Source organism: Onychostoma macrolepis, chromosome 22 (genome assembly GCF_012432095.1).
Source record: "Onychostoma macrolepis isolate SWU-2019 chromosome 22, ASM1243209v1, whole genome shotgun sequence".
Classification (NCBI taxonomy): Eukaryota; Metazoa; Chordata; class Actinopteri; order Cypriniformes; family Cyprinidae; genus Onychostoma; species Onychostoma macrolepis.
In genome coordinates, this window is record NC_081176.1 from 13781848 (window position 1) to 13803174 (window position 21327).

General features: G+C 36.5%; 1 protein-coding gene across 1 annotated transcript; it reads right to left on the reverse strand.

Annotated features, from left to right (window-relative positions):
- Positions 1 to 1532: 1532 nt before the first annotated feature.
- On the reverse strand, positions 1533 to 20778 carry LOC131529902 (zinc finger protein draculin). The gene is given in 7 exon segments (XM_058759899.1): positions 1533 to 2163; positions 2248 to 2507; positions 2565 to 2749; positions 2752 to 2837; positions 17166 to 18200; positions 18202 to 18678; positions 20682 to 20778. Coding segments are annotated over 6 exon segments (2103 nt in total). The 5' UTR covers positions 18519 to 18678; positions 20682 to 20778; the 3' UTR covers positions 1533 to 1943.
- Between the last annotated feature and the right edge of the window lie 549 nt (positions 20779 to 21327).

A 21327-nucleotide genomic window follows, 5' to 3' on the forward strand; every position in this document is an offset into this window, starting at 1 on the left:
GCTCCATGACTACTGATGCATTTTTCTTGGATGCATTGAAAGATGGAACACTTTGGAAATACCAGATATTGCTTCAACACTTGAACAGGATCAATTTTCAGTAATGGCACAAAGGTGCGTGACATGTCTTTGTGTTTAGAACAGTGTGCTTAATAATGTGTCTTTGGCTTTCATTATTTAGATTTTACTGTACTGTAAATAAAATATAAATAATCCCCATTATTTTAATCTCCTCACATTCTCTCTTATACCTGCCTCAGTAACACTGATAGGCCATTAGGGGAGGCCCTTTGTCTCTCACGTTTCTCTTTTGCTATTTGAGCAAATGGGAATTCAAAAATATATATTTGTGGTACTCTCCCATTCACTGCTCTTGAAGTTAACCCAACTATACTTTTGCTGCTGAGAAACCCGGAAATGTGAAAAAGGTCTATGACTTTACAAATAAGGTGTAAAATGTACAGTACATGTTTTATGTTAATTAAATGAATTAAAATTCATAATTTGTTAATTTACACATAAATTAGATAGTTATTTACACAGTTGACACCAATGAAATGAGCTTTTGGCAGTTTACTGGTGATTTGAAGCATCAGCATAATGAATGAGGTGAAAACAGGAACTATTGACATGAAGTAAAGAGGCTTTTCGGCAGCAATTAGAAGTCATGTATAAGTCATATAAATTAACTCTTTCCCCACCAGCATTTTAAAACGTTCCCAGATAGCAGCAATATTTTTGATCATTTTCACAAATCTTTCATGGCCCCCAAAATATTTTGTTGTAGGCTATAAATATCTGAACATACAATATATCACAAGAAAGAGAGCCTTTGCTTTTAGACAACAACAAAATGATTCAGATTTTTTTTTTTTTTTTTTTTGCAGGTAAGTTTTATTTAGAAAGCAACATTTTGAGCTGAGAAAATTGTGTTTTTGTCAAAGACTTCAACATGTGCATATGAAATGATTCTATCTCTTGTTTTTGCCTCTTTTTGCTTGTGTTTTGAGCCGGAGATTCTGTACATTTCATGAAGACGTGTAATAGCGCCTCCACCATATAACAGTAAAAACCTGGTTTGCTGAAAATAGCAGGGAAGCGTTGGGTTATAAATGACAGAAAACTCTGTCAATGGTTGGGAAATAGTTAAAAAGCACTTCATGAACATGGAGGACCCAAAATACAACAGCTTTTTAATATATAGCTATATGCATGTCTAAATTCATGTTAGTGTATCACCATTTTAAAAAGATTGGACAAAAGTAAGCTTTCTTTGTGAAAAGAACTGTCTTTCTAAAAACTTTAGTGAAGGATTTTATGAATGCTCTGATTGATAGGCTATTAATCAGTATCAGCCTATACTAGCTTTTGATGACTCGAATGGTGGCGCCTCGTATTTGCTGGTCTCTCACAGCGCTAAAAGTAACTGCCTCAAATATAACATGATTGTGTGACCCACAGCGCCAGTGTCTCTGTCTGCACTGCTAGGCCAGTAAAATAATAGATAATACCAGATAGGTTTTAATTCCAGCTTTATTAATTAACTCCAAATTAACTCCATTTACATAGGAGGTACTCACTCTGTATACTGAAACGAACACGAGCACATCTCATACCATGCCCCTTTAGGATCTCCATGGAATCAGAACACAATAAAAGGTGGTTGATACAATCAGTAATGACAATCAATGATTTCATGTATATCATATGATATACATAAGAAAAAAATCTTAGATATAACTCAATATTTGAGTTAATCTCAGTCTCAACCTTGAAACTGTTTTGAAGATGAACTTTATTCGCAAAATAACTTTGGATGTTTCCTCGTCCTGTCGCTTACTGTTGCTGGTTAAGACTTGAAGATTTTATGGAGTAGAGCTGCTAATGCTCAACATATTATTGTGTCAAATGCACTTGAACTTCAGGGCCTGAACATAAACTACTTAATGTGATTTCAGACATGTGTTTTTTGTATGACGGAGTAGAGAACATGATTGAGTGAAACTTTTCCCACATGAAGAGCAGTGATACGGCTTCTCTCCAGTGTGTGTCCTCTCATGTCTTTTCCAAGATCCATAACGACTGAATCTCTTGTCACAGTGTGAACACTTGTAAGGTTTTTCTCCAGTGTGAATTCTCTGGTGCAGTTCGAGTTCGACATTTCTAATAAAGGTCTTCCCACAATCAAAGCACATATGATTCTTCACACTGCTGTGTCTTGTCTGATGATTTTTTAAATGTTTCAGCTGACCAAAACTCTTTCCACACAAAGAACACATGTGAGGTTCCTCCTTTGTATGAACTTTCAGATGGTTCTTCAGGGATTTTGCCGCCAAAAAGCTTTTTCCACACTGATCACAGATATATGGTTTTACTCCAGAATGAGAATTCAGATGTGTTTTAAAATGGCTTAGATTTGCAAAACTCTTCCAACACTGATCACAAGTATATGGCTTCTCTCCAGTGTGGATCCTCATGTGTCCAGTAAGGGTTATTTTCAGTGTGCACTGATCACATGTGTGTGGCTTCACTCCACTGTGACTTCTCAAGTGATTTTTTAAAACTTTTTTATACGCAAAACTCTTCCCGCACTGACCACATTTAAAAGGCTTCTCTCCGGTGTGGATTCTCATGTGATCCTTCAAGGCATTGTTTTGAGTGAAACTCTTCCCGCATTGATCACATGAGTACGGCTTCTCTCCGGTGTGGACTTTCATGTGTTCCTTAAGGTTTCCTTTTGTGAGAAACTCTTCCCGCACTGATCACATGTGTGCGGTTTCTCTGCACTATGAACTCTCAGGTGAAGTTTAAGACTTAGGTTGTTTATGTAACTCTTTCCACACTGAGGACAAATGGCCTTTTTTTGCTTTTTGGCTGTTCTTCTCTGTAAGAAATTGCTTTCAGTCTGTGAGTGACTCAAATGACCAGTTTTGGCGTGATGTTTCTGCTCCGCTTCACTCAGATCTTCGCTCTCCTCGCTCTCTTCCATCAGATCTAAAATGAAAGTAAATCATGAATTCAAAGACAGAAATGTAAAGGGAAAAGACATTTACTGCAGAAAAGTATGATTGTTTTGATTTTTTTTTGTTTCAATATAAATTAATTATATATCTCTTGAACTTTACATGAATTGGATACATTGAAATTCTAATTATTATTTTTAAAACATTTTAATCACAAATCCCATTTTTGTAGTGAGAAATATTAAATATTTAATTAATTATACAATTATCTGATATAACATTGATATTAAAACTATTTAATAATGCCATAACTTAAAAAAAAAACCCTGAGATGGCGAACATGAACATGATTTGTGTAAGATTAACAACACATTATTAGCTGTTTGATAACGTCGTCAAGCCAAAGGCCTACGATCTTATAGACGACCCTGTATAATTTGCTCTTCCTTTTCTGAATCAGTTCCTGGTTTAAACATGTGACCCTGGACCACAAAACCAGTCTTAAGTCGCTGGGGTATATTTGTAGCAATAGCCAAAAATACATTGTATGGGTCAAAATTATTGATTTTTTCTTTTATGCCAAAAATCATTAGGATATTAAGTAAAGATCTTGTTCCATGAAGATATTTTGTACATTTCTTACCGTGAATGTATCAAAACCTAATTTTTGATTAGTAATATGCATTGCTAAGAACTTCATTTGGACAACTTTAAAGGTGATTTTCCTAATATTTTTTATTTTTTTGCATCCTCAGATTCCAGATTTTCAAATAGTTATATCTCGGCCAAATATTGTCCTATCCTAACAACGCTTATTTAACGCTTATTTATTCAGCTTTCAGATGATGTATAAATCTCAATTTCGAAAAATTGACACTTAAGACTGGTTTTGTCATCCAGGGTCACATATATGATTGAATAAAACCAATATTTCCACTGTGCAGCTTTTACTACAGTTTAGGGAGTGGATCAGTAGCCGCTGTGACTGAGTGGAGATGGGGACTAATTTGCTTATTAATGGTCCATGTATACTAAATAAAACAAGGTTATTTATATTATGTTATTTCACAACTTTTAAGACGTTTCTAATTACAACCACTAAATCTAATTGAAAACTGTTTTAAGTTCTACAAACTTAATGTTCTTCAGCATCATAAATGTAGAATCAGCAATAAACACCAACCTCTTAGTTCTTCAGTATCTTCATGCTCCATTCTGCAGGGTTCTGGATCGCTCATGTTCTCAATGCTCTTTCATGAACGCTGTCTTCTTCACTTGTAGGCTGGTGGGAATATTCCAGCATTTATTAGGGAATTGTGGGAGGAGCTTCACTGGTGAATTGTTGTGGGAGGAGCTTCACAAAAGTTGGATTGCTGTGCACAAAGAAAAGCAAAATAAATCCAAAATAAATGAGTTACTGAATCAGTAACACACAATTTAAGCATTTATTTTGTGTTTATCTTTCCATTTATGAAAATGTAACATTAAGTTATTACTTATTTCTGTTTTGTTTGTGAATTATAAACATGTTATTCCGTTTTTATTCTTTTACCCAACCGTATGAACAAAAGAAATGTAGAAGAATACACATAACTACCACAATTAAAATAACCCAAATATAAAAAAATTACGAATAATAAAAAAACAGAAGAACAAATTCAGAAATAAATGTATAGATTTGTAAGCAACAAATAAGACATAACCTACTCCAACTGAGTGCAACGTCATGTAGCTAAGTTTTTGTTAATGAGATTTTACATTTTTCTTGTTTTTATATGAAATGTGGTTTATCACAGACTATAAAGAAATAAATGCTGTATCATTAGATTATAGATTCATTAGATGTATGTCTTCTAGGTATGACAAGTCACATAGTTGGCCTCAATGTGGCACCAATAAAATGAGCTTTAACTGGCTGTTTACAGGTGATCTAAACACATCAGCATAATGAACGAGGTGAAAACAGGGACATTTTAGCATGTTAATAGTGCCACTTCTAAACCAGCTCATCAGCAGAGACCTCACTTTATTACTCTCACTTTATAAGTGTTTGTGGAAGAATCAGATTATATACAAATGACACTATCTTTAAAATAGTTTTTCTGCTTCCTTTCTGTTGGAGACTGTTTCATTAACAGCTACACATAAATAGCAATAGCAGCATATGCCATATATCAGTAGAAATATAGATTTTAACTACATCCATAGCAACCTCATTAGATTTTAATGTCTGTGAACAAATTTCATATTTTGAAAACCATTGTTACTGTTTATTTTAATTTGTATCTTTTTGTTAAATATGTATGGTTTGTACAATATTGACTATAGACGTTAATATATACATATTCCACATTGATTATAGGTATACTGTGTCGTGGGTGTGCTGGATGATTACTGACATACATTTCTATTTCCGTTGAGAAACTTTCCTGGCAAACCAAAAACAATCATTCTTGGAATGTTTTGGTAACCAAAAATTGACTTTGAGACTTTGTGCTTTGGGTATGTGCTTAAATGGACAAATATACACCAAAATATGTCAAAATGTTGCCTTGGTGAGTTTCACTTAAGTACATTCAATTGTGTTTTAAGTAAACAAACAGTTGAGAAAGTAATTGAATGCTTGTCAGCATATTAGATTTGTGCATTCGGTCCTTAAATAATAACAGCCAATAAACCTGCTGCTGTCGCTGTCATTTATTGTTAATCAAGCAACAAAAGAAAACGAGAGATTTCTTCATTGCTCTTCACTGAATAATTTTAGTAGCTTGTATGTTTAATTCACATGGTGAAGAATGCATTGTTTTAATTTTATATTTGACTTCAATTTCTGTATAGTAGGCAGTTATTTTAATTAGGCCAAATTATTTCCAACTTCAACTGTTTGTTGTTTGTTGACTTATTTGTTAGCCTACATTTCACAGCTTTATGTAACAAAATATTTTGTTTAGATACAATGTGTAAGTGATAAAAATGAATAATTTAAAACATTTTGAATTCAGATTCAGTTTATTCTTCACAATATAATTCTTGTTTAGGGCACATCCATGTTATGTCTGATTTGAATGTGACACATTGTAATAATGTAAGAATCCACCCGCTAGCCCAAACAGCGGAATCCAGCGGCCTGGTCGAAGGAGCTCTGCGTGTATGTCTTTCCTTGCGCTTCTGGAAAAGATCACTTGATTTATTAAAATGTTGGTTTCTAATTCTGACTCTTTTCTCGTTTAAATCTGACTCCAATTTAAAATATTTAGTGAATACAAATCGTGATAATTTAAAAACTGATCATAATCTGAGGTCTCCGATGACGTGCCAACTGCTCCGTTCATTCATGAGCCTTCAGTGTGACCTATCCTGGCCGTAGATTTGCGGTAACAAAAGCCTCCTCGCAGTCTAATAGTCATAATGATTTCAGCAGAGTCTGGAATAAATCAAGAAATAACATTTATTTTGCCAGGCATAATAAAACATCAAGCAAAGGAACAAGTTCAATTAGTAAAACGAATACATCAATTGGAAAAAGAACGTATAGATATTAGGTACACAACTGATCAGCATAAACATAAAACATAAAATAAGAAAAGTAATGTTGAAATAATTTCAAAGAGTCAGCATACCTGGCAAATAGAGAGACACACGGCAATCGTGTGGGAAGTTCTGTTTACAGATGCTTCCTTGAATGTTTCGCCAAACCTCTTTAAATACTCCAATCAAAACAAAACGATCATAAATTTAGCATAATAAAAGCTTCACAGGACCTTTTGCTGGGGCATGACCTGAAGGCCCTATCTAACCTGTGGTATAAAAACAACATTTGGCAAAGCACAACCCATACCAGAAGAACAGAATTTCTCTCAGGTTTGAGATCTTTATTTTTGGTCTGTTCTATTGATATCGCACCGAGACTGTAAAATTGATACCAAACATGAAAAGTTTACGCTCATGAATTCTGAAGATATAGCAACTCGAGTTCTTGACATTTCTTTGTCAACTTTTAATGGCTAGGACCATGTGCCCAGGGGGGATGGATGGGTGAAGGGATCAATGAGCAAATGGTCTTTCTCCCAGATCCTCTCATCTGATTAGAGAGTTTATTGTTTTGCGGCATGACATTTGCATTGCGAGAGTTCCTGAGAGACTGGCTTCACAAGGAGATCAAGGCCCCCCTACAATAATGAATAATTCTGTTATCTATCTACAATATTAATCAACACAATTACAATAATATAGCTGCTAGCAGCGATTACCGGGGCCAAGCCCGTTTGGGCTGTTTTTGGCCTGTTTGAAAGTTGGGACTTTATTCGGATGTTTTTAAACGTTGCGCACGGTTTCCACGGTTAAACACCCCTTATGAAAATTAACCATGTTTTTTTGTTTGTTTTTGTAGTAACCATGGTTTAACTATGGTTTTGTAGTAAAACCATAGCAACTACGAAATTAATCATGGTTTTACTGCAGTAATCATGATTTATCTATAGTTTTGGTAGAAAACCATAATTGCAAAATGAACTATGGTTTATATAACTGTAGTAAAACCATGGTATCAGAACCATGGTTTGCACCAAAACCACGGTTACTACAGTCATGGTTAACTACAGTTTTACTATAGTAAAACCATGGTTAATTTTCGTAAGGGACTTGCTACACATTGAATTTGTATAGAATCTTCAGAGCTATGGCCTTTTGATTTACACAGATTCTGAAGCTCCATAATTCAAGTGACTCAACTCAAAATTAAGATTTTGTATATAGATATGTACTATTTAATAAGCTTAGATGAGATGATACTTTGAAAAGCACAACATCTGGAAAAGAAGCAACTTCAGCATCATTTCTTGCCACAGCAAATATGCTGGTCTGGACATGTGTGACACGGATTCAAACCCACGACCCAACGGTTCACGAAACAGCGGCTTAGCAGAGCGCGCCACTCGGTCACTTCCGTTCAATAGGTTGCTGAGGAGAGGTTAAGGTGTGAGAATGAGCTCCCCAATATAGTGCTTTAGCATTTTAACCAGCGTAATATGCAAAATTAATTTAATTGTAACGCAGCTTATGGTTAACTTGATAGCTGAAGAGTCGCATTAAATAGTATGGTAACTGGTTAGCCCGTAACTTATTAGCATGATAAGCTTACGAGCAAAAGACGACAAACACGGGCACAGTCAACTTTCCAGAGGAATTTCTCGGGAACGGTAGTGAATATCAAAAATCTGTTCAGTCATTTCTGTGCTGCTCAGTCCAAAGATCATCTGAGCCAAGTTTGGGAAGAATTGGACAGATTTTGAAGGAGGAGTAGCAATAAAACTGTTTTTCATTTAATTCAATATGGCTGATACGTACATTAATGGAAAATGACAAATGAGACAACGTCAGAATCGGCATGACCCAAGGAATCCATAGACATAAATATTATATTTTTCTGACTGACTGTTCAAAAGTTATAAGCGAAAATGTGAATTTTTGGTATGTCACGACCCATAGGTGGCGCTATTCCCAACTTTGGCGTGGACCCTCAGATCATGGTGTTGATGATGCGTACCAAGTTTCGTTTCGATTGATCAAAGTTTGGCCGAGATACAGCCTCTGAACCAATTTTGGGTCGACCTCGTTAAGTTCACAACATCATAACTTTTGAACAAACATGAATAAAAAAAATATGTTCAGTCATTTATGTGCGGCTCAGTCCAAAGATCATCTGAGCCAATTTTCAGAAGAATTGGATCAATTTTGAAGGAGTAGTAGCGAAAAGACAGAATACTGTACTTTTCAAAATGGCCGCTACTGTAATGGGTGGAGTCTTAATGTAAGCTATTGAATGTGTTCATCACGAAGAGCTTAATCAGGTGTACTAAGTTTCATTTTTCTAGAATTAGGGGTTTGTGAGTTAATTTTCGTAAGTGACTTGCTACACATTGAATTTGTATAGAATCTTCAGAGCTATGGCCTTTTGATTTACACAGATTCTGAAGCTCCATAATTCAAGTGACTCAACTCAAAATTAAGATTTTGTATATAGATATGTACTATTTAATAAGCTTAGATGAGATGATACTTTGAAAAGCACAACATCTGGAAAAGAAGCAACTTCAGCATCATTTCTTGCCACAGCAAATATGCTGGTCTGGACATGTGTGACACCGGATTCAAACCCACGACCCAACGGTTCACGAAACAGCGGCTTAGCAGAGCGCGCCACTCAGTTGAAGCACTTTTACTGGGCTGCAGAGGAAAGGTTTAGATGTGAGAATGAGCTCCCCAATATAGTGCTTTAGCATTTTAACCAGCGTAATATGCAAAGTTAATTTAATTGTAACGCAGCTTATGGTTAACTTGATAGCTGAAGAGTCGCATTAAATAGTATGGTAACTGGTTAGCCTGTAACTTATTAGCATGATAAGCTTACGAGCAAAAGACGACAAACACGGGCACAGTCAACTTTCCAGAGGAATTTCTTGGGAACGGTAGTGAATATCAAAAATCTGTTCAGTCATTTCTGTGCAGCTCAGTCCGAAGATCATCTGAGCCAAGTTTGGGAAGAATTGGACAGATTTTGAAGGAGGAGTAGCAATAAAACTGTTTTTCATTTAATTCAATATGGCTGATACGTACATTAATGGAAAATGACAAATGAGACAACGTCAGAATCGGCATGACCCAAGGAATCCATAGACATAAATATTATATTTTTCTGACTGACTGTTCAAAAGTTATAAGCGAAAATGTGAATTTTTGATATGTCACGACCCATAGGTGGCGCTATTCCCAACTTTGGCATGGACCCTCAGATCATGGTGTTGATGATGCGTACCAAGTTTCGTTTCGATTGATCAAAGTTTGGCGAGATACAGCCTCTGAACCAATTTTGGGTCGACCTCGTTAAGTTCACAACATCATAACTTTTGAACAAACATGAATAAAAAATCTGTTCAGTCATTTCTGTGCGGCTCAGTCCAAAGATCATCTGAGCCAATTTTGGGAAGAATTGGATCAATTTTGAAGGAGGAGTAGCGAAAAGACAGAATACTGTACTTTTCAAAATGGCCGCTACTGTAATGGGTGGAGTCTTAATGTAAGCTATTGAATGTGTTCAGCACGAAGAGCTTAATCAGGTGTACTAAGTTTCATTTTTCTAGAATTAGGGGTTTGTGAGTTATTACCATTTCAATGTTTAATTTTTGAACTGGTGGTGGCGCTATAGAGTTGGTTCTAGAGACCCCAAAGTTGGTCAGATCACTAGTCATGGCCATCTCTACAACTGTGCCTATTTTCATCATTTTCCTATTTTCCTTCATAGGGCTGCCATAGACTGCCATTGGACCTAAAATAATAATAAATATAGCTGCTAGCAGCGATTACGGGCCAAGCCCGTTTGGGCTGTTTTTGGCCTGTTTGAAAGTTGGGACTTTATTCGGATGTTTTTAAACGTTGCACGGTTTCCACGGTTAAACACCCTTATGAAAATTAACCATGTTTTTTTTTTGTTTGTTTTTTTGTAGTAACCATGGTTTAACTATGGTTTTTGTAGTAAAACCATAGCAACTACGAAATTAATCATGGTTTTACTGCAGTAATCATGATTTATCTATAGTTTTGGTAGAAAACCATAATTGCAAAATGAACTATGGTTTATATAACTGTAGTAAAACCATGGTATCAGAACCATGGTTTGCACCAAAAAACCACGGTTACTACAGTCATGGTTAACTACAGTTTTACTATAGTAAAACCATGGTTAATTTTCGTAAGGGACTTGCTACACATTGAATTTGTATAGAATCTTCAGAGCTATGGCCTTTTGATTTACACAGATTCTGAAGCTCCATAATTCAAGTGACTCAACTCAAAATTAAGATTTTGTATATAGATATGTACTATTTAATAAGCTTAGATGAGATGATACTTTGAAAAGCACAACATCTGGAAAAGAAGCAACTTCAGCATCATTTCTTGCCACAGCAAATATGCTGGTCTGGACATGTGTGACACCGGATTCAAACCCACGACCCAACGGTTCACGAAACAGCGGCTTAGCAGAGCGCGCCACTCGGTCACTTCACGTTCAATAGGTTGCTGAGGAGAGGTTAAGGTGTGAGAATGAGCTCCCCAATATAGTGCTTTAGCATTTTAACCAGCGTAATATGCAAAGTTAATTTAATTGTAACGCAGCTTATGGTTAACTTGATAGCTGAAGAGTCGCATTAAATAGTATGGTAACTGGTTAGCCCGTAACTTATTAGCATGATAAGCTTACGAGCAAAAGACGACAAACACGGGCACAGTCAACTTTCCAGAGGAATTTCTCGGGAACGGTAGTGAATATCAAAAATCTGTTCAGTCATTTCTGTGCTGCTCAGTCCAAAGATCATCTGAGCCAAGTTTGGGAAGAATTGGACAGATTTTGAAGGAGGAGTAGCAATAAAACTGTTTTTCATTTAATTCAATATGGCTGATACGTACATTAATGGAAAATGACAAATGAGACAACGTCAGAATCGGCATGACCCAAGGAATCCATAGACATAAATATTATATTTTTCTGACTGACTGTTCAAAAGTTATAAGCGAAAATGTGAATTTTTGGTATGTCACGACCCATAGGTGGCGCTATTCCCAACTTTGGCGTGGACCCTCAGATCATGGTGTTGATGATGCGTACCAAGTTTCGTTTCGATTGATCAAAGTTTGGCCGAGATACAGCCTCTGAACCAATTTTGGGTCGACCTCGTTAAGTTCACAACATCATAACTTTTGAACAAACATGAATAAAAAAAATATGTTCAGTCATTTATGTGCGGCTCAGTCCAAAGATCATCTGAGCCAATTTTCAGAAGAATTGGATCAATTTTGAAGGAGTAGTAGCGAAAAGACAGAATACTGTACTTTTCAAAATGGCCGCTACTGTAATGGGTGGAGTCTTAATGTAAGCTATTGAATGTGTTCAGCACGAAGAGCTTAATCAGGTGTACTAAGTTTCATTTTTCTAGAATTAGGGGTTTGTGAGTTAATTTTCGTAAGTGACTTGCTACACATTGAATTTGTATAGAATCTTCAGAGCTATGGCCTTTTGATTTACACAGATTCTGAAGCTCCATAATTCAAGTGACTCAACTCAAAATTAAGATTTTGTATATAGATATGTACTATTTAATAAGCTTAGATGAGATGATACTTTGAAAAGCACAACATCTGGAAAAGAAGCAACTTCAGCATCATTTCTTGCCACAGCAAATATGCTGGTCTGGACATGTGTGACACCGATTCAAACCCACGACCCAACGGTTCACGAAACAGCGGCTTAGCAGAGCGCGCCACTCAGTTGAAGCACTTTTACTGGGCTGCAGAGGAAAGGTTTAGATGTGAGAATGAGCTCCCCAATATAGTGCTTTAGCATTTTAACCAGCGTAATATGCAAAGTTAATTTAATTGTAACGCAGCTTATGGTTAACTTGATAGCTGAAGAGTCGCATTAAATAGTATGGTAACTGGTTAGCCTGTAACTTATTAGCATGATAAGCTTACGAGCAAAAGACGACAAACACGGGCACAGTCAACTTTCCAGAGGAATTTCTTGGGAACGGTAGTGAATATCAAAAATCTGTTCAGTCATTTCTGTGCAGCTCAGTCCGAAGATCATCTGAGCCAAGTTTGGGAAGAATTGGACAGATTTTGAAGGAGGAGTAGCAATAAAACTGTTTTTCATTTAATTCAATATGGCTGATACGTACATTAATGGAAAATGACAAATGAGACAACGTCAGAATCGGCATGACCCAAGGAATCCATAGACATAAATATTATATTTTTCTGACTGACTGTTCAAAAGTTATAAGCGAAAATGTGAATTTTTGATATGTCACGACCCATAGGTGGCGCTATTCCCAACTTTGGCATGGACCCTCAGATCATGGTGTTGATGATGCGTACCAAGTTTCGTTTCGATTGATCAAAGTTTGGCCGAGATACAGCCTCTGAACCAATTTTGGGTCGACCTCGTTAAGTTCACAACATCATAACTTTTGAACAAACATGAATAAAAAAAATCTGTTCAGTCATTTCTGTGCGGCTCAGTCCAAAGATCATCTGAGCCAATTTTGGGAAGAATTGGATCAATTTTGAAGGAGGAGTAGCGAAAAGACAGAATACTGTACTTTTCAAAATGGCCGCTACTGTAATGGGTGGAGTCTTAATGTAAGCTATTGAATGTGTTCAGCACGAAGAGCTTAATCAGGTGTACTAAGTTTCATTTTTCTAGAATTAGGGGTTTGTGAGTTATTACCATTTCAATGTTTAATTTTGAACTGGTGGTGGCGCTATAGAGTTGGTTCTAGAGACCCCAAAGTTGGTCAGATCACTAGTCATGGCCATCTCTACAACTGTGCCTATTTTCATCATTTTCCTATTTTCCCTTCATAGGGCTGCCATAGACTGCCATTGGACGAAAATAATAATAAATATAGCTGCTAGCAGCGATTACCGGGGCCAAGCCCGTTTGGGCTGTTTTTGGCCTGTTTGAAAGTTGGGACTTTATTCGGATGTTTTTAAACGTTGCACGGTTTCCACGGTTAAACACCCCTTATGAAAATTAACCATGTTTTTTTTGTTTGTTTTTGTAGTAACCATGGTTTAACTATGGTTTTGTAGTAAAACCATAGCAACTACGAAATTAATCATGGTTTTACTGCAGTAATCATGATTTATCTATAGTTTTGGTAGAAAACCATAATTGCAAAATGAACTATGGTTTATATAACTGTAGTAAAACCATGGTATCAGAACCATGGTTTGCACCAAAACCACGGTTACTACAGTCATGGTTAACTACAGTTTTACTATAGTAAAACCATGGTTAATTTTCGTAAGGGACTTGCTACACATTGAATTTGTATAGAATCTTCAGAGCTATGGCCTTTTGATTTACACAGATTCTGAAGCTCCATAATTCAAGTGACTCAACTCAAAATTAAGATTTTGTATATAGATATGTACTATTTAATAAGCTTAGATGAGATGATACTTTGAAAAGCACAACATCTGGAAAAGAAGCAACTTCAGCATCATTTCTTGCCACAGCAAATATGCTGGTCTGGACATGTGTGACACGGTTCAAACCCACGACCCAACGGTTCACGAAACAGCGGCTTAGCAGAGCGCGCCACTCGGTCACTTCACGTTCAATAGGTTGCTGAGGAGAGGTTAAGGTGTGAGAATGAGCTCCCCAATATAGTGCTTTAGCATTTTAACCAGCGTAATATGCAAAGTTAATTTAATTGTAACGCAGCTTATGGTTAACTTGATAGCTGAAGAGTCGCATTAAATAGTATGGTAACTGGTTAGCCCGTAACTTATTAGCATGATAAGCTTACGAGCAAAAGACGACAAACACGGGCACAGTCAACTTTCCAGAGGAATTTCTCGGGAACGGTAGTGAATATCAAAAATCTGTTCAGTCATTTCTGTGCTGCTCAGTCCAAAGATCATCTGAGCCAAGTTTGGGAAGAATTGGACAGATTTTGAAGGAGGAGTAGCAATAAAACTGTTTTTCATTTAATTCAATATGGCTGATACGTACATTAATGGAAAATGACAAATGAGACAACGCCAGAATCGGCATGACCCAAGGAATCCATAGACATAAATATTATATTTTTCTGACTGACTGTTCAAAAGTTATAAGCGAAAATGTGAATTTTTGGTATGTCACGACCCATAGGTGGCGCTATTCCCAACTTTGGCATGGACCCTCAGATCATGGTGTTGATGATGCGTACCAAGTTTCGTTTCGATTGATCAAAGTTTGGCGAGATACAGCCTCTGAACCAATTTTGGGTCGACCTCGTTAAGTTCACAACATCATAACTTTTGAACAAACATGAATAAAAAAAATATGTTCAGTCATTTATGTGCGGCTCAGTCCAAAGATCATCTGAGCCAATTTTCAGAAGAATTGGATCAATTTTGAAGGAGTAGTAGCGAAAAGACAGAATACTGTACTTTTCAAAATGGCCGCTACTGTAATGGGTGGAGTCTTAATGTAAGCTATTGAATGTGTTCATCACGAAGAGCTTAATCAGGTGTACTAAGTTTCATTTTTCTAGAATTAGGGGTTTGTGAGTTAATTTTCGTAAGTGACTTGCTACACATTGAATTTGTATAGAATCTTCAGAGCTATGGCCTTTTGATTTACACAGATTCTGAAGCTCCATAATTCAAGTGACTCAACTCAAAATTAAGATTTTGTATATAGATATGTACTATTTAATAAGCTTAGATGAGATGATACTTTGAAAAGCACAACATCTGGAAAAGAAGCAACTTCAGCATCATTTCTTGCCACAGCAAATATGCTGGTCTGGACATGTGTGACACGATTCAAACCCACGACCCAACGGTTCACGAAACAGCGGCTTAGCAGAGCGCGCCACTCGGTCACTTCACGTTCAATAGGTTGCTGAGGAGAGGTTAAGGTGTGAGAATGAGCTCCCCAATATAGTGCTTTAGCATTTTAACCAGCGTAATATGCAAAGTTAATTTAATTGTAACGCAGCTTATGGTTAACTTGATAGCTGAAGAGTCGCATTAAATAGTATGGTAACTGGTTAGCCTGTAACTTATTAGCATGATAAGCTTACGAGCAAAAGACGACAAACACGGGCACAGTCAACTTTCCAGAGGAATTTCTCGGGAACGGTAGTGAATATCAAAAATCTGTTCAGTCATTTCTGTGCTGCTCAGTCCGAAGATCATCTGAGCCAAGTTTGGGAAGAATTGGACAGATTTTGAAGGAGGAGTAGCAATAAAACTGTTTTTCATTTAATTCAATATGGCTGATACGTACATTAATGGAAAATGACAAATGAGACATCGTCAGAATCGGCATGACCCAAGGAATCCATAGACATAAATATTATATTTTTCTGACTGACTCTTCAAAAGTTATAAGCGACAATGTGAATTTTTGGTATGTCACGACCCATAGGTGGCGCTATTCCCAACTTTGGCATGGACCCTCAGATCATGGTGTTGATGATGCGTACCAAGTTTCGTTTCGATTGATCAAAGTTTGGCCGAGATACAGCCTCTGAACCAATTTTGGGTCGACCTCGTTAAGTTCACAACATCATAACTTTTGAACAAACATGAATAAAAAAAATATGTTCAGTCATTTATGTGCGGCTCAGTCCAAAGATCATCTGAGCCAATTTTGGGAAGAATTGGATCAATTTTGAAGGAGGAGTAGCGAAAAGACAGAATACTGTACTTTTCAAAATGGCCGCTACTGTAATGGGTGGAGTCTTAATGTAAGCTATTGAATGTGTTCAGCACGAAGAGCTTAATCAGGTGTACTAAGTTTCATTTTTCTAGAATTAGGGGTTTGTGAGTTATTACCATTTCAATGTTGAATTTTTGAACTGGTGGTGGCGCTATAGAGTTGGTTCTAGAGACCCCAAAGTTGGTCAGATCACTAGTCATGGCCATCTCTACAACTGTGCCTATTTTCATCATTTTCCTATTTTCCCTTCATAGGGCTGCCATAGACTGCCATTGGACGAAAATAATAATAATAATAAATAATAATAATAAAGAAAACATACGATTTCAATAGGGGCTACAGCCCATTCTGGGCTTGGCCCCTAATAAAGAAAACATACGATTTCAATAGGGGCTACAGCCCATTCTGGGCTTGGCCCCTAATAAAGAAAACATACGATTTCAATAGGGGCTACAGCCCATTCTGGGCTTGGCCCCTAATCATGGGAAACAAAATGTATGATTTTTGTCAGCCATGGCATAGATGTTAGAAGTGTAATCACTGCTCATTATCAAATCACAATGCAACATTAGCATAATTGACAAAATAAACTGGAAACATACATTTTAACTGAGTTACTATGGTCTACAGTCATTACTTTTCACAGTGTGAGCACTTGTGAGATTTTTCTCCAGTGTGCTGCAGTTTCAGTTCACCCTCTGTAGTAAAAAAAAAAAAAAACATATCCTTCATACACTGTGTCTTTTCTAGTGTAATTTTAAAGTACCAAGCAAGAAAAAGTCCACACAAGATCCACACGAGCCTGAACTTTAGGTGGTTCTTCTGGGATGTTGCCCAAAGAAGAAATCACTGATCACATGTGAGGCTTTTATCCATGGTGGATCCTCTCGTGTGTTTTCAAATTTCCTTGCCAACCAAATCTCATGTCACAGTGTGAACACTTGTAAGGTTTTTCTCCGCTGTGGGTCTTCTCATGTGATCTCAGATATTCTGGCCGTTTGAATCTCTTGTCACATTGTGAACACTTGTAAGGTTTTTCTTCTCTGTGAATTATCTGGTGCAGTTTCAGTTCAGAGTGTGTAATAAAAGTTTTCCCACAATCAAAGCACATTTGATCCTTCACACCTCTGTGTCTTTTCAGGTGTATTTTAAGAGCACTCGGCTCCCTAAAACACTTTCCACACGAAGAACACATGTGAGGCTTCTCCTCTGTGTGAACTTTCAGGTGGCTCTTCAAGAGTACTGATGAAAGAAACAGTTTTCCACACTGATCACAGTAAAATGTTTTTTCTCCAGAGTGAGAACGCAGATGTAATTTAAGAGAGATGGCATGTGCAAAACTCTTCCCGCACTGATTACATGTATAAGGCTTCTCTCCGGTGTGGATTTTCATGTGTACGTTAAGCTGTCCTTTTTGTCTGAAACTCTTTCCACACTGATCACAGGTGTGCAGCTTTTCTCCAGTGTGGATTTTCATGTGAACCCTAAGGCCTCCTTTTAGTGCAAAAGTCTTCCCGCATTGATCGCATGTGTACGGCTTTTCTCCAGTGTGGATTTTCATGTGAGACCTAAGGCTTCCTTTTAGTGCAAAACTCTTCCCGCACTGATCACATGTGTGTGGCTTCTCTCCAGTGTGGATTCTCATGTGACACTTCAAGTGTTCACTTGCTGCAAAACTCTTCCCGCACTGATCACATGTGTGCGGCTTCTCTCCAGTGTGGATCTGCATGTGTCTCCTAAGGTTTCCTTTTAGTGCAAAGCTCTTCCCGCACCGATCACATGTTTGTGGCTTCTCGCCAGTGTGGATTTTCATGTGTCTCTTATGGCTTCCTTTTAGTGCAAAACTCTTCCCGCACTGATCACATGTTTGTGGCTTCTCGCCAGTGTGGATTCTCATGTGACACTTCAAGTGTTCACTTGCTGCAAAACTCTTCCCGCACTGATCACATGTGTGCGGCTTCTCCAGTGTGGATCTGCATGTGTCTCCTAAGGCTTCCTTTTAGTGCAAAGCTCTTCCCGCACCGATCACATGTTTGTGGCTTCTCGCCAGTGTGGATTTTCATGTGTCTCTTATGGCTTCCTTTTAGTGCAAAACTCTTCCCGCACCGATCACATGTTTGTGGCTTCTCGCCAGTGTGGATTTTCATGTGTCTCTTATGGCTTCCTTTTAGTGCAAAGCTCTTCCCGCACTGATCGCATGTGTGCGGCTTCTCTCCAGTGTGTCTCCTTTGTTCTTCAGTATCTTCTTGTTCCATTCTGCAGGGTTCTAGATCACTCATGCTCTCGGTGTTCTTTCATGAACTCTATATACTTCACTTGAAGACTGATGAGAATTTTCCAGCATTTATTGATGAATTGCTGTGGGAGGAGCTTCCCTCAAGTTGAATTGCTGTGGGAGGAGATTCAATGAATGTAAATTGCTGTGTGTTAGGAGCAGATCTGCCAAAATCAAAAATAAAATCAGTTACTGAACTGATATTTTAATTAATTCACACAATTTAAGCATTTGTGTTTTGTTTATCTATCTATGAAGATGTAAAGTTACGGATTTTGTTTCTACCAAAAATTCACATTGTATTTCTATTTTGTTTGTGCGTCAAGTATAAACATTTTAATCCATTTTTATCTTTACCTTTATTTTCCCTATGAACAAATAGACAAAGAGAAAATACAAACAGACAAATAAATAAAATTTTTAAAAATTCTAATTAAAAAAGTAAAAGTATGAATTAAAAAAGCATAATTAATTCAGAAATAAATGTAAAATTTTGTAACCAACATATATCACTCCAATGGATTTCAACATCAAATAGCTGTGTTTTTCATCATTGGTGTTTAGATTTTTGTTGTTTTTACATGAAACATTGTTTCATAAATGTTGGGGTTTGTGCTGCGTGCCACGTCCAGTTTAGGCACAGCTTATAATTAAATAAATGCTGTCAAAGATATATCTTGTAGATGTGGTGATAGTGGTGGTGGAGTAGTTTGTTTCAGGTTGTTCACACCAAATAAATGAGCTACGGTAAGTGGCCGTTTACAGAAGATCTGAAGACATCAGCATAATGAATGAGGTGAAAATATCGATCTATTGAAATGCAATATAAAGGCATTTCAGCAGCTGTTAGTAGTGACACTCCTGAAACAAGCCTTACAGGATCATTAGCAGAGATCTCACTTTATTGTGTTTGGACTAGAAATGTACTGCAATGAGTAAAAAACTGCTCTATTATAGTATTATTTCTCTTAATATGTGTGACAATTAAAAATATAAATAATACATCAAAACAAACAGAAACAACTTCCATCTTTACAGTAGTTTTTCTGCTTCCTTTTCATGTTAGAGACCATTTTATTAACTGCTACAGCACAATAAGTCAAGTCACCATTATTTATATAGCGCTTTTTACAATAAAGATTGTCAAAGCAGCTTTATAGTATTAATTAAACATCTAAATATATTTCAATAACTGCATGAATTAAATCATCAACTTACTATTTTGTATGTGCTCTGACAATGATCATAAAACATTTATGATAATAAAACAATCATTTTAAAAGTTTCTTGTTGCAAAAGTCATTCACATTTATCTGCAGATTGACATTTATATCACTTGGATCGAATTAAAGTCCCACGTGTTTCATCACAGTATCAGTATAAAGTAGGCTATTTTAGCTTTAACCCTTCCAGTACACTGTAAAAAAAAAAGAAAAGAAAAAAGTTGAGTTATAATTATAAATTTATTTTGAAATAAATGTATTTAAAGCACAGATGGGATATGGAGGTACACAAAAATACAAAATAAAAATGATTTCTGAAGGATTTTAAACAGTATATTTAATGTTAAAATGTAGCGTTAGACACTGGGGACATGTACAAATGCTATATTTTCATGTTTTAGGTAGTTTTTAATAATGTTTTTAATTATATATTTTAAATTTGCAGTTAGATTAATGTGAAGGACACTTTGCTTAGTAAATAATGTATTTTATAGTTAATTTTTATGCATGTTTATGCATGCCGAATCCCTGTCAGAAGATATTATTTTGTCTGGTGTCCAAAACCAGTAAAACATGTGAAAATAAAGTCTTGTCTGGTTCCCAAAACTCTATTTACAGTCTTCTATCAGCCTGAAAATCTGACTGAGAAAGACAGGTAAGAGCAGAAGCAGACGACAAAGTGATGATAATACAAATACCAGATTACTGAAAAATTTAAATTGTGTGTGACTTCGTCTGAATGCTAATGTCTCAAAGCTCAGGCATAAACATAGAACGACTATAGAATGACAAATGAACAATAAAAAAATGATTAGGGAGGAACGATATTATCGGACCAATATCAGAATCAGCCGATAAAGGCTTTAAATGTAAATATCGTCATTGGCCCAATATGAAAAATTATGCCGATATGTCCTGCCGATAAGAGGAATACATGAACTCACATGTGCTCAGGGTGTGTTAGCGATTAGATCACGACAGTGTGGCTCATTCTTGAAGCAAAGTTTTGCCTGAATGATGATTAGATTCACTGTTTTGGATCACTGCATTTAATCTGTGAAAACATGGTGTGTGTGATAGAGTAAACAGTAACAGCATGTGCAGCAGCAGCAACGGCAGTAGCAGTAGCCTCCCCCGGGTCCTAATGCCCTCTTAGGTAAGGAGTTTTAATTCCACAGGGGGCACTGTTGGCCTACTTCTAATAAAATGAAAGCAAAATTCACAAATAATATTTAGACTGTTTCTGATTAAATTAAGCAGTAATTGATGCCATAAAATCATGAGTATGTTTTGATTTAAAGGTCAGAAGCTATAGCTTACATACAAAAATTTTTATTCTACAGAAACGTCCGCTTTTGGTATGCCAAAATGTCTTACAATTTGTATTTCTTTTTTACATTTACACTTAGACCACATTATTAGATTACCTTTTGACTTTATGAATACCAACAAGTCCTCCAATAGAGACGGTGGTTTACACTTGAATTACTTTTAAATGTTTGATTTTTACTAACATGTTTGTTAAATGAGCTTAAATTTAGGCAATACATGTTATAGCTTGTATAAAATATGCTGTATTAAGAATAGGTT